At 37.0% G+C, this 12,253-nt stretch overlaps 1 protein-coding gene across 1 annotated transcript in view; it reads left to right on the top strand.

Annotated features, from left to right (window-relative positions):
• The window catches only part of LOC110315136 (vomeronasal type-2 receptor 116-like), a 29,851-nt gene extending 19,042 nt beyond the window's left edge, over positions 1 to 10,809 (top strand). Inside the window, exon 6 of the mRNA XM_021189267.1 lies at positions 9,890 to 10,809. Coding sequence (XP_021044926.1) covers positions 9,890 to 10,809 — 920 coding nt within the window. The remainder of the gene's footprint in view (positions 1 to 9,889) is intronic.
• The last annotated feature ends 1,444 nt before the right edge of the window (positions 10,810 to 12,253 follow it).

The following is a 12,253-nucleotide window of genomic DNA, read 5'->3' as shown; positions in this document are numbered from 1 at the left end:
AAGAAGAAGAAGAAGAAGAAGAAGAAGAAGAAGAAGAAGAAGAAGAAGAAGAAGAAGAAGAAGAAGAAGAAGAAGACAAAGAGAAAGGAGAGAGGAGAGAAGACAAAGAGAAACTTAAGAGGAGAGAGAAAAGAGAGAAGACAAAGGAGTGAGAGTGAGAGGGAAAGAGTAAGAGAGTGTTGAGGCTGAACACCTCATCTCATGGTCTTCACTGTGGCTAGGTATCTGGGGAGGAGTTTAGCCTGAAGGTCAGAAGCTTGTGCCATTGCTTATGTGACCACTGAACTTGCTTTTCTTGTGGGGGCTGTTTGAGGTGGTACCTTAGGCAGGGGCCAGAGTTCCAGGAGCCTGAAGGAACACCTACCATGTCATGAGGTGAATTATGACCATTGGGGTTCAGACCTCAGCTCGACTGGAGACCACCCTGCAATTCCCCACACTGGTGGAACTTTTAGGGTCGCTTATGTATACTATTATATCATTCACAAATATTGATATCTTGACTTCTTTCTTTCCAATTTGTATCCCTTTCACCTCTTTTTGTTATCTAATTGCTATGGCTAAAATTTTGAGTACTATATTCAATGGATATGGAGAGAGTGGGCAACCTTGTCTAGTCCCATTAAGAATATGTTCTTTTTCTTTAAGTTTGTTTATATACTGAATTACATGGATGATTTCAGAATACTGAAACATCCATGTATCCCTGGGATGAAGCCTACTTGATCATGATGAATGATCATTTTGATGTATTCTTTGACTCTGTTTGTGAGAACTTTATTGAGTATTTCTTATATCAAATTTCATAAGAATAATTGGTCTAAAGTTTTCTTTGTTTGTTCGTTCTTTCTATGGCTTAGGTATCAGCATATCTGTGACTAGATAGAATGAACTAAGTAGTGTTCCTTCTGTTTCTATTTTGTAGAATCATTTGAGAAGTATTGGCATTTTGTCTTCTTGGAAGATGTGATAAAGTTCTGCAGTTAAATCACCTGGCCCCGGGCTTTTATTTTTGGTTGGGAGACTGTTAATGACTGTTTCCATTTCCTTAGCGGTTATAGGACTGTTTAGATGCTTTATGTGATCCTGATTTAACTTTGTACCTGGTATCTTGTCTAAAAAAATTATCCATTTCATCTAGATTTTCCAGTTTTGTTGAGTATAGGCATTTGTGGTAGGATTTAATGATTTTTTTAAAAAAAATTCCTCAGTTTCTGTTTTTATGTCTTTTTTCTCTGATTTTGTTAGTTTGGATATTGTCATTGTGCCCTCTAGTTAGGTCAGTTACAGGTTTATTTATCTTGTTGACTTTTTCTGAATAAATTGATTCCTAATTTTCTTGATTCTTTGTAAAGTTCTCTTTGTTTCTACCTGGTTAATTTCAGACCTGAGTTTGATTATTTCCTGATGTCTACTACTCTTGTGTGTACTTGTTTCTTTTTGTTCAAGAGCTTTCATATGTGTTGCTATAATGCTAGTGAGGGATATCTCAAAATTTCTTTATGGAGGTACTCAGAACTATGAGTTTTCCTCTTAGCACTGCTTTTATGGTGTCCCATAAGTTTGGGTATGCTGTGCCTTCACTTTTCTTAAATTCTAAAAAATCTTTAATTTCTTGATTTATTTGATATCTTGGCTATCATCTGATGGGAGGAATTTCTTTTATGGCCCAATCTGTTTGATGTTCTGGAGGCTTCTTGTATATCTAGGAGCATCTATTTCTTTAGGTTGGGGAAGTTTTCTTTCATAATTATGTTGAAGATTTTTAATGGCCCTTTGAGTTTAGAATCTTCACTCTCTTCTATACCTATTATTCGTAGGTTTGGTCTTTTCATTGCATCCTGTATTTCTTGGATGTTTTGAGTTAAGATTCTTTTGCATTTTGCATTTTCTCTGACTGTTTTGTCAATGTCTTCTATGATATCTTATTCTAGTGAGATTCTCTCTTTTATCCCTTATATTCTATTGCTTATTTTGCATCTGTGACTCCTGCTATCTTTTCTAGGTTTTCCGTCTCCATGGTTCTCTCCCTTTTTGATTTATTTATTTCTTCTATTTCTATTTTTATAACCTATATGACTTTGTTCAATTCCTTCACCTTTCTATATTGTTTTCCTGTATTTCTTTAAAAGATATGTATTTCCTCTTTTATGGCTTCTACCTGTCTGTCTTTGTTATCCTGTAGTTCTTAAAGGAAGTTATTTTTGTCCTTCCTAAAGACCTCCCTGTTATTCATATTTTGGGATTTTTAGATCAGACTCTTGCTTTTCGGGTTTATTGTGGTATGCAGGACTTGCTATGATGGGAGAATTGTGTTCTGATATTGCCACATAGCATTGGTTTCTCGTGCTTATGTTCTGATGCTTACCTCTTGCCATCTAGTTATCTCTGGTGTTAACTGCCCTTGTCTCGGACTGAAGTCTATCCCTCCTATGAGCCTGGTTATGTTGAGCCTACTTGGGTCAGGCTGTCTCTGGGTATGGAAAGTGGTCTGGAGATCCTGATCTGAGACCCTTAATGGTTCCTAGTTAGGGTTGGTATTGTGGTTGGGGTTGGGGACTCACCTATGAGTAGGGGGGGGTTGTCAGAAATCCTAAAGCTCAATCTGTCTCTGGGCATGGGGTAGCAACTGGAGTACAGGATCTGCTCTTCCATGCCGATGTGAACTGGAAGACAAGAATACAGGTTTTTTTCAAGTTTTTATTAGATATTTTCTTCATTTACATTTCAAATGCTACCCCAAAAGTCCCCTATACTCCCCCCCCTCCCTGATCCCCTCCCCACCCACTCCAACTTTTGGCCCTGGCATTCCTCTGAATGGGGAATATAAAATTTGAAAGACCAAGGGGCCTCTCTTCCCAATGATGGCTGATTAGGCCATCTTCTGCTACATATGCAGCTAGAGACATGAGCTCTCAAGGAACTGGTTAGTTCCTATTGTCGTTCCACCTATTGGGTGGCAGGCCCCTTCAGATCCTTGGGTACTTTCTCTAGCTCCTCCTGTGTTCCATCCAATAGATGACTGTGAGCATCCACTTCTATATTTGTCAGGCACTGGCATAGCCTCACACGAGCCAGCTATATCAGGGTCCTTTCAGCAAAATCTTGCTGGCATATGCAATAGAGTCTGGGCTTGGTGTCTGATGGTGGGACGTATCCCCGGGTCAGTTAGTCTCTGGATGGTCTATCCTTTTGTCTTAGCTCCAAATTTTGTCTCTGTAACACCTTGAATGGGTATTTCATCCCTATTCTAGTGAGAAATGAAGAATCCGCACATTGGTGTTCCTTCTTCTTGATTTTCTTATGTTTTGCAAATTGCATATTGGGTATTCTAAGTTTCTGGGCTAATATCCACTTATCAGTGAATGCATATCAAGTAACTTCTTTTGTGATTGGGTTATCTCACTCAGGATGATATTGTCTAGAAACATCCATTTGCTCAAGAATTTCATAAATTCATTGTTTTTAATAGCTGAGTAGTACTCCATTGTGAAAATGTACCATATGTTCTGTAACCATTCCTCTGTTGAAGGACATCTGGGTTTCATTTCAGCTTCTGGCTATTATAATTAAGGCTGCTATGAACATAGTGGAGCATATGTCTTTATTACCAGTTGGAACATCTTCTGGGTATATGCCCAGGAGTGGTATTGCTGGATCTTTTGGTAGTGCTATTTTCAATTTTCTGAGGAATCACCATACTGATTTCCAGAGCGGTTGTACAAGCAGGCAATCCCACAAGTAATGTAGGCGTGTTCTTCTTTCTCCACATCCATGACAGCATCTATTGTCACCTGAATTTTTTATCTTAGCCATTCTGACTTGTATGAGATGGAAACTCAAGGTTGTTTTGATTTGCATTTCCCTGATGATCAAGGATGATGAACATTTTTTCAGGTGTTTCTCGGCCATTCCGTATTCCTAAGTTGAGAATTCTTTGTTTAGCTCTGTACTCCATTTTTTAATGTGGTTATTTGAATTTCTAGATTCCAGCTTCTTGAGTTCTATGTATATATTGGATATTAGTCCTGTATCCAATTTAGAATTCATAAAAATCCTTTCCCAATTTATTGTTGGTCTTTTTGTCTTATTTACAGTGTCTTTTGCCTTACAGAAGCTTTGCAATTTTATCAGGTCCCATTTGTCAATTCTTGATCTTACAGCAGAAGCCAATCTGTTCTGTTTAGGAATTTTTTCCCCCCTGACCATATCTTCAAGGATTTCCCCCACTTTCTCCTCTATAAATTTCAGTGTCTATGGTTTTATGTGGATGTCTTTGATCCACTTAGACTTGAGCTTTGTACATGGAGATAAGAATGGATCAATTTGCTTTACTCTATATGATAACTGCCAGTTATGCGAGCACCATTTGTTAAAAATGCTGTCTTTTTTCCACTGGATGTTTTTAGCTCCCTTGTCAAAGATCAAGTGACATAGGTGTGGGTTCATTTCTGGGTCTTCAATTATATTCCATTGATCTACCTGTCTGTCACTATACCAGTACCATGCAGATTTTTATCACAATTGCTCTGTAGTATACCTTGAGTTCAGGCATGGTGATTCCACCAGATCTTTAAATGTTGAGAATATTTTTTGCTATCCTAGGTTTTTTGTTATTCCAGATGTATTTTCAAATTGAACTTTCTAACTCAGTGAAGAACTGAGGTGGAATTTTGATGGGCATTGAATTGAATCTGTAGATTGCTTTTGGCAGGATAGCCATTTTTCTACATTAATCCTGCTGATCCATGAGCATGGAAGATCTGTCCATCTTCTGAGATGTTCTTCAATTTCTTTCTTCAGAGACATGAAATTCTTGTTATATAGATCTTTCACTTCTTTAGTTAGAGTCACAGCCAGGTTTTATATTTTATATATATATATATATATATATATAGTGTGTATATATATAATTGTATATATATAATTTATAATGTGTATAAATTTATAATATATATGTATAAATTTATACACAATTTATAATGTGTGTAAAGTGTATATAAATTGTTTTATATATATATATATATAGTGAATTTTGTGAAGGATGTGGTTTACCTAATTTCTTTCTCATTCTGTTTATCCATTGTGTAGAGAAAGGCCACTTATTAGTTTGAGTTACTTTTATATCCAGCTATTGCACTGAAGCTGTTTATCAGGTTTAAGAGTTCTCTGGTGGAAATTTTAGGATCACTTATATATACTATCATATCATCTGCAAGTAGTGAAATTTTGACTTCTTCCTTTCCAATTTGAATCCCCTTGACCTCATTTTGTTGTCAAATTGCTCTGGCTAGGACTTCAAGTACTATATTGGATAGGAAGGGAGAAAGTTGGCAACCTTTTCTAGTCCCTGACTACAGTGGGATTGCCTTGAGCTTCTCTCCATTCAGTTTGATGTTGGCTACTGCTTTGATGTAGATTGCTTTTATTATGTTTATGTATGGGCCTTGAATTACTGATCTTTCCATGACTTTATCATGAATGGGTGTTGAATTTTGTCAAATGCTTTTTCAGCATCTATTGAGATAATCATGTGATTTTTTTCCTTTGAGATTGTTTATGTAGTGGATTACATTGGAAGATTTCTGTATATTAAACCAACCCTGCATCACTGGGATGAAGGTTGCTTGGTCATGATGGATGATCATTTTGATGTACTCTTGGATTCAATTTGTGAGAATTTTATTGAGTATTTTTGCATCGATATTCATAAGGGAATTTGGTCTGAAGTTCTCTTTCTTTGTTGGATCTTTGTGTAGTTTAGGTAACAGAGTAAGTGTGGCTTCATAGAATGAATTGGGTAGAGTACCTTCTTTTTCTGTTTTGTGGAAAATTTTGAGGAGAGTTAGAATTAGGTCTTCTTTGAAAGTCTGATCGAACTCTGTACTAAACCCATCTGTTCCTCGGCTTTTTTTGGTTGTGAGACCATTAATGACTGCTTCTATTTTTTTAAGGGTAAATGGGACTGTTAAGATAGTTAATTTGATCCTGATTTAACGTAGGTACCTGATATCTCTCTAGAAAATTATTCAATTCATCCAGGTTTTCCAGTTTTGTTTAGTATAGCTTTTGTAGTAAGATCTGATGATATTTTGGATTTCCCCAGGTTCTGTTGTTATGTCTCCTTTTTCATTTCTGATTTTGTTAATAAGGATACTGACCCTGTGCCTTCTATTAGTCTGCCTAACAGTTTCTCTATCTTATTGATTTTCTCAAAGAACCAGCTCCTGGTTTGGTTGATTCTTTGAATAGTTCTTTTTGTTTCCACTTGGTTGATTTTAGCCCTAAGTTTGATTATTTCCTGCTGTCTACTACTCTTGTGTATATTTGCTTCCTTTCATTTTAGAGATTCTAAGTGTGCTGTCAGGGTGCTAGTGTGTGCTCTCTCTAGTTTCTTTTTGGAGGCACTTGGGGCTATGAGTTTTCCTCTTAGGACTGCTTTCATTGTGTCCCATATGTTTGGGTATGTTGTGGCTTCATTTTCATTAAACTCTAAAAAGTCTTCAATTTCTTTCTTTATTTCTTCCTTGACCAAGGTATCATTGAGTAGAGTGTTGTGCAGTTTCCACATGAATGTTGTCTTTCTATTATTTATGCTGTTATTGAAGATCAGCCTTAGTCCATGGTGATCTGATAGGATGCATGGGATAATTTTGATATTTTTCTATCTGTTGAGACCTATATTTTTTTGACTGATTATATGATCAGTTTTGGAGGATGTACTTTGAGGGAGCGAGAAGAAGGTATATCCTTTTGTTTTAGGATAAAATGGTTTATCAATATCTGTTAAATCCATTTGTTTTATACCTTCTGTAAGTTTCACTGTGTCTCTGTTTAGTTTCTGTTTCCAGGATCTGTCTATTGGTGAGAGTGGGATGTTGAAGTCTCCCACTATTACTGTGTGAGTTGCAATGTGTGTTATGAGCTTTCCTAACGTTTTTTAAATGTGTGTAGCTGCCATTGCATTTGGAGCATAGATATTTAGAATTGAGGGCTCATCTTGGTAGATGAGTATGAAGTGCCCCTCCTTGTCTTTTTTGATAACTTTGGGTTGAAGATCAATTTTGTTCAATATTAGAATGGATAATCCAGCTTGTTTCTTTGAACCATTTGCTTGGTAAATTGTTTTACTCTGAGGTAGTATCTGTCTTTGTCCCTGAGGTGGGTTTCCTGCAACCAGAAAAATGTTGGGTCCTGTTTGTTTCGCCAGTCTATTAGTCTATGCCATTTTATTGGGGAATTGAGTCCATTGATGTTAAGAGAAATTAGAGAAAAGTAATTGTTGCTTCCTGTTTTTTTTTTTTTTTTTTTTTTTTGGTTGTTGTTGTTGTTAACTTTGCGATTCTGTTCTTGTGGCTGTAATTTTTTAACGTTTGTTGAAGGATTACTTTCTTGCTTTTTCTATGGTGTATTTTCCATTTTGTGTTGATGTTTTCTCTTTTTTATTCTTTGAAGGGCAGGATTTGTGGAAAAATATTGTGTGAATTTGGCTTCGTCATGGAATACTTTGGTTTCTCCATCTNTGGTAATTGAGAGTTTTGCTGGATACAGTAGCCTGGGCTGGCACTTGTGTTCTTTTAGGGATGTGTAACATCTGCCCAGGATCTTCTGGCTTTCATAGTCTCTGGTGAGAAGTCTGGTGTAATTCTAATAGGCCTGCCTTTATATGTGACTTGTCCTTTTTCTCTTACTGCTTTTAGTATTCTGTCTTTAATTAGTGCATTTGTTGTTTTGATTATTATGTGTTGGGAGGAATTTCTTTTCTGGTCCAGTGTGTTTGGAGTCCTGTAGGCTTCTTGTATGTTCATGGGCATCTCTTTCTTTAGGTATGGGAAGTTTTCTTCTCTAATTTTGTTGAAGATACTTGCTGGCCCTTTAAGTTGAAAATCTTCATTCACATCTACTCCTATTATCCAAAGGTTTGGTCTTCTCATTGTGTCCTGGATTTCCTGGATATTTTGAGTTAGGATCTTTTTGCATTTTGCATTTTGCATTTTTTTTTTTTGTCCATGTTCTCTGTGGAGTCTTCTGCACCTGAGATTCACTCTTCCATCTCTTGTATTGTGTTGCTGATGCTTACATGTATGGTTTCTGATTTGTTTCCTATGCTTTCTATCTCCAGAGTTGCTTCCCTCTGTGTTTTCTTAATTGTTTCTACTTCCATTTTTATATTTTGGATGGTTTTGTTCAGTTCAATCACCTGTTTGGTTGTGTTTTCCTGTAGTTCTTTGAGGGAATTTTGTGTTTCCTCTTTAAGGTCTTCTACTTGTTTAGCCATGTTTTTCTGTAATTCTTTAAGGGCTTCTACCAGTTTCGCAGTCTTCTCCTGTATTTCTTTAAGTGAGTTATTAATGCCTTTCTTAAATTCTTCTACTACCATCATTAGGTATGATTTTAAATCTGAGTCTTGCTTTTCGGGTGTGTTGGGGTATCTAGGACTCGTTGTGGTAGGCATACTGGGTTCTGATGAAGTCCAATGTTCTTGGTTTCTGTTAGTAATATTCTTATGTTTGCTTTTTGCCATCTGGTAACCTCTGGTGTTAATGTTCTAGCTGTCTCAGGCTGGAGCTTGATCCTCCGGTGATTCTGTTAGCCTCTGTAGGCACTCCTGGGAGTCCAACTCTCACCTGAGTCCCAGTGGTCAGAGTACTCCCTGCAGGCAAGCTGTCTTCTTGCAGGGCAGGTCTACAGAAGTCTAGAGCTCTGATCCACCTCTTGACTCCTGGGGTCAGAGCACTCCCTGTAGGCTTACACTTCTTTGGCAAGGAAGGTGTCCAGGGGTCTGGGTATCAGCTCCACCTCCTGGCTGAGGATGAAGGCCCTGTCTAAGAAGCTCTGTTGCTTTTGTCACCAATGTGCTCTCCAGTGATCGTGAGGTCCTTGGTATGCTAGGGTTCATGCAGAATGGAGAGTCCTCTGGGGCCCTTGATGCACTTGGCCAGATTCACAAGAAAGATGGTGGGGCTGTCCGTGATTAGAAAGAATCCCAGCCTCTGGTTGGGGAGGGATTCTTTGTCCCTCATCCTGCTGGCACAAGACCCTCCTTTATTCTTTGGAGCTTTTATTGTGTTCCACTCACCCGTGATCCCAAGGTCCTGGGTGTGCTAGGGGTACTGTGGGTTGGAGAGGCCTCTGGGGCCCAAGATGCCCTAGGTTGTGTTCATGCAGAAGATGGCAGGTCTGGCCCCTACCAGAAAGGATCCCAGCCTCTGGTCAGGTGGGGTTCCTTTGTCCCTGTTCCTGCTGGCACAAGACACTCCATAGTTCTTTGGAGCTAATGTTGTGTTCCACTCACAAACTATCCAAAGTTGATCCCGAGGTTCTGTGGCTTGGAGAACCCTCTGGCGTTCTTGGCTGAGACTACAGTTCTTAAATAAATAAATGAATGAATGAAAGAATAAATAAATAAATAAATAAATAAATAAATGTTGAGAAATAGACTACAGGTCTTAAATATATAACTAAATAAAGTTGGAAAATATAGTAAAGATATAAACAGTGAATTCTAGTTTGAGGAACTTTCAATGTCTGAAAAACACTTAAAGAAATCCTAAATATTATTTGCCATCAAATAAGTGTATATGAAAACTATTTTGAACTTCCATTTAACAACTGTTGGAATGGCTTAGATCAGTGTTGAATGTGGCAGTTCATGTTGGAGAGTTTGTAGAACAAGGAGAACACTCTTCCATTACTGGTGAGTACTTAATGGCTCTCTTGTCACCATAAGTATAATAGAAAATGGTTTCAATAAATGGTGTCCATCAATCCAACTGATTTGCTGTTCACCAGCAAAAAAGCAACATTTGATAACATCTGAAAAATTCATTTAAGGATTACATGAAGAAAAGAATAAAAGAAATAACACTGAAAATTTTTTCCTCTTCAGATCTAACACAATGTGTGAAGTGTCCAGATGGTCAATATGCCAACAGAGAGAGAAATCAATGCTTCCCAAAGGTCGTGACATATCTGGCTTATGCAGATCCATTAGCGATTGTATTGGCCTGCATGGCCTTATTTTTATCTATGTTGTCAGTTCTTGTTCTAGGAATCTTTGTGAAAAACCAATACACTCCCATTGTGAAAGCCAATAACCTCACTCTCAGCTACATCCTGCTCATTTCCCTCACATTTTGTTTTCTCTGCACATTGCTCTTCATTGGACACCCTAGCACAGCCAGATGTCTCCTGCAGCAGATCACTTTTGGAATTCTGTTCACTGTGGCTGTGTCTGCAGTCTTGGCTAAAACCATTACTGTACTTCTGACCTTCAACATTACTATTCCAGGAAGAAGAGTTAAATGGCTGCTGCTATTTGGGACACCCAAGATCATCATTCCAATCTGTTCCCTTTTTCAACTAATTATCTGTGGCTTCTGGTTGGGACTATCTCCTCCCTTTGTAGAGAGAGATACTCACTCTGAACATGGCCACATCATCATTACATGCAACAAGGGCTCAATTATAGCCTTCTACTGTGTGCTGGGATACCTTGGCTGTCTGGCACTAGCAAGCTTCACTGTGGCTTTCTTGGTTAGAAATCTGCCTGACACTTTCAATGAAGCCAAGTTCCTAACCTTCAGCATGCTTGTGTTTTGCAGTGTTTGGGTCACCTTCCTCCCTGTCCACCACAGCACCAAAGGGAAGGTCATGATGGCTGTGGAGGTATTCTCTATCTTGGCTTCAAGTGCAGGGCTTCTAGGTTGCATCTTTATCCCCAAGTGCTATATTATTGTGTTAAGACCAGATAGAAACTTTATTCAAAGGTCGAAGGGTAAAAATCATTCCTGTCATCTTAAAGTTTAAATCACAGGTATAATGCTACCACCAAGTCTGATGACAACACTTCACTACTCTAACCTACAAATAATACAATTCAATATAGTATTTCTTTGTATATACAATTACATTATATTTTTTCTTTAATGCTTTGAGTTTTACTTTTAGCAATGTTAAGAATATTTTATTCTTTGTTTTATGTTTCTCTTTACCCACATTTTAGAAGTTAATTTATAGCTTTATATATACATATCCTATCAGTTAATTTATATATGTGATTTGTTTCTGTGTAGATCATAAGTTATATTTTTAAAATAAATGTTAAGAATGTAAGAAAATTTATCTTGAGTCTGTTTGGGAGAAATAGTGGAAAGTTGAGCATTGATTATTGTTGAATGCTGAAGAAAATCAAAGATGCACACATACTGAGAGTAAAACATTTTCCACATCATACTGTTTAAAAAAGCTTTTACTCCTGGGTAATAATGAAATTTTCCTGACCAAGTGGAATGCCTGCAGACTTATGAGACATTTAGGAAATTTTGTTAAACCAGTGGTTAGAAATTGGAAGCAAAAATACTGAACATTGAAAGATCACCTAGAAAAGACTCAGACATTCAGGTGTTTAATAGCATACCCATTTTTCTATTTTCAGAAATATATTGAGTGTAGCACAGAATGTATAAAAAACTCATATTATACATATATTGTTAAAAACTTTGAAATTATATGAAAAGATGAAACACTGAAAAATTAAAACAGAAAATTGAAAAGAGATGTATTGTTAACAATTTATTTCATTTACAGTCAGGAGTCACATAGGAAAGGCTAAAGATATCCAAATACTTTTACTAGAGATGGTCTGCAGTGCTGCATGGCTAAAATGGGTAAACTCTGAAATGCAGGGCTTTCAGTGATCTTATCTCAGTATTGCTTCTTGTAATGGTTATGACTTCCCTGCTATCATGACATAGTGGGCATTAGCCCACCCTATTGGGCAGAATTTGCAGAACAATGAAGATTGGTTTAGTTTGCAATCTACTCTTTAGTAACACCATGTAGACAAATCAATGATTTATTAATCAGTAATAATGATTCTATACTATTCCTAAATCTATAAAAACAATTTTGAACCCTTTAGAGTATGAAGTCTTCAATTACATTTCTATAAACCTTCATGATTCACAAACTAATGGCACCATGATAAGAATGTAGACTTGCAATAAATTCACTATCAGAGAGAACATTCCTTCTAGATTAAATGTGAAACCATTTTCTGATTACTAGAGGTCATAAACTGGGAATGGACAATTTATTGTAGGTGCAAGTTCATATGTATATAACTTCAAAGCTAATGAGAAACAAGTCAGATGATTTGACTCTCTATAAAACCATGCTAATTTATTTATACTTTTATGAAGATGATAGGTTATAAAATGAAAATGTTAAATATTTCATCCAGAATGAGGTA

The sequence above is a fragment of the Mus pahari genome, unplaced genomic scaffold (genome assembly GCF_900095145.1).
Source record: "Mus pahari unplaced genomic scaffold, PAHARI_EIJ_v1.1 scaffold_8236_1, whole genome shotgun sequence".
In the NCBI taxonomy this organism is placed as follows: Eukaryota; Metazoa; Chordata; class Mammalia; order Rodentia; family Muridae; genus Mus; species Mus pahari.
The sequence above is the reverse complement of the archived record's forward strand: the minus strand, read 5'-3'. Positions and strand labels throughout refer to the sequence as shown.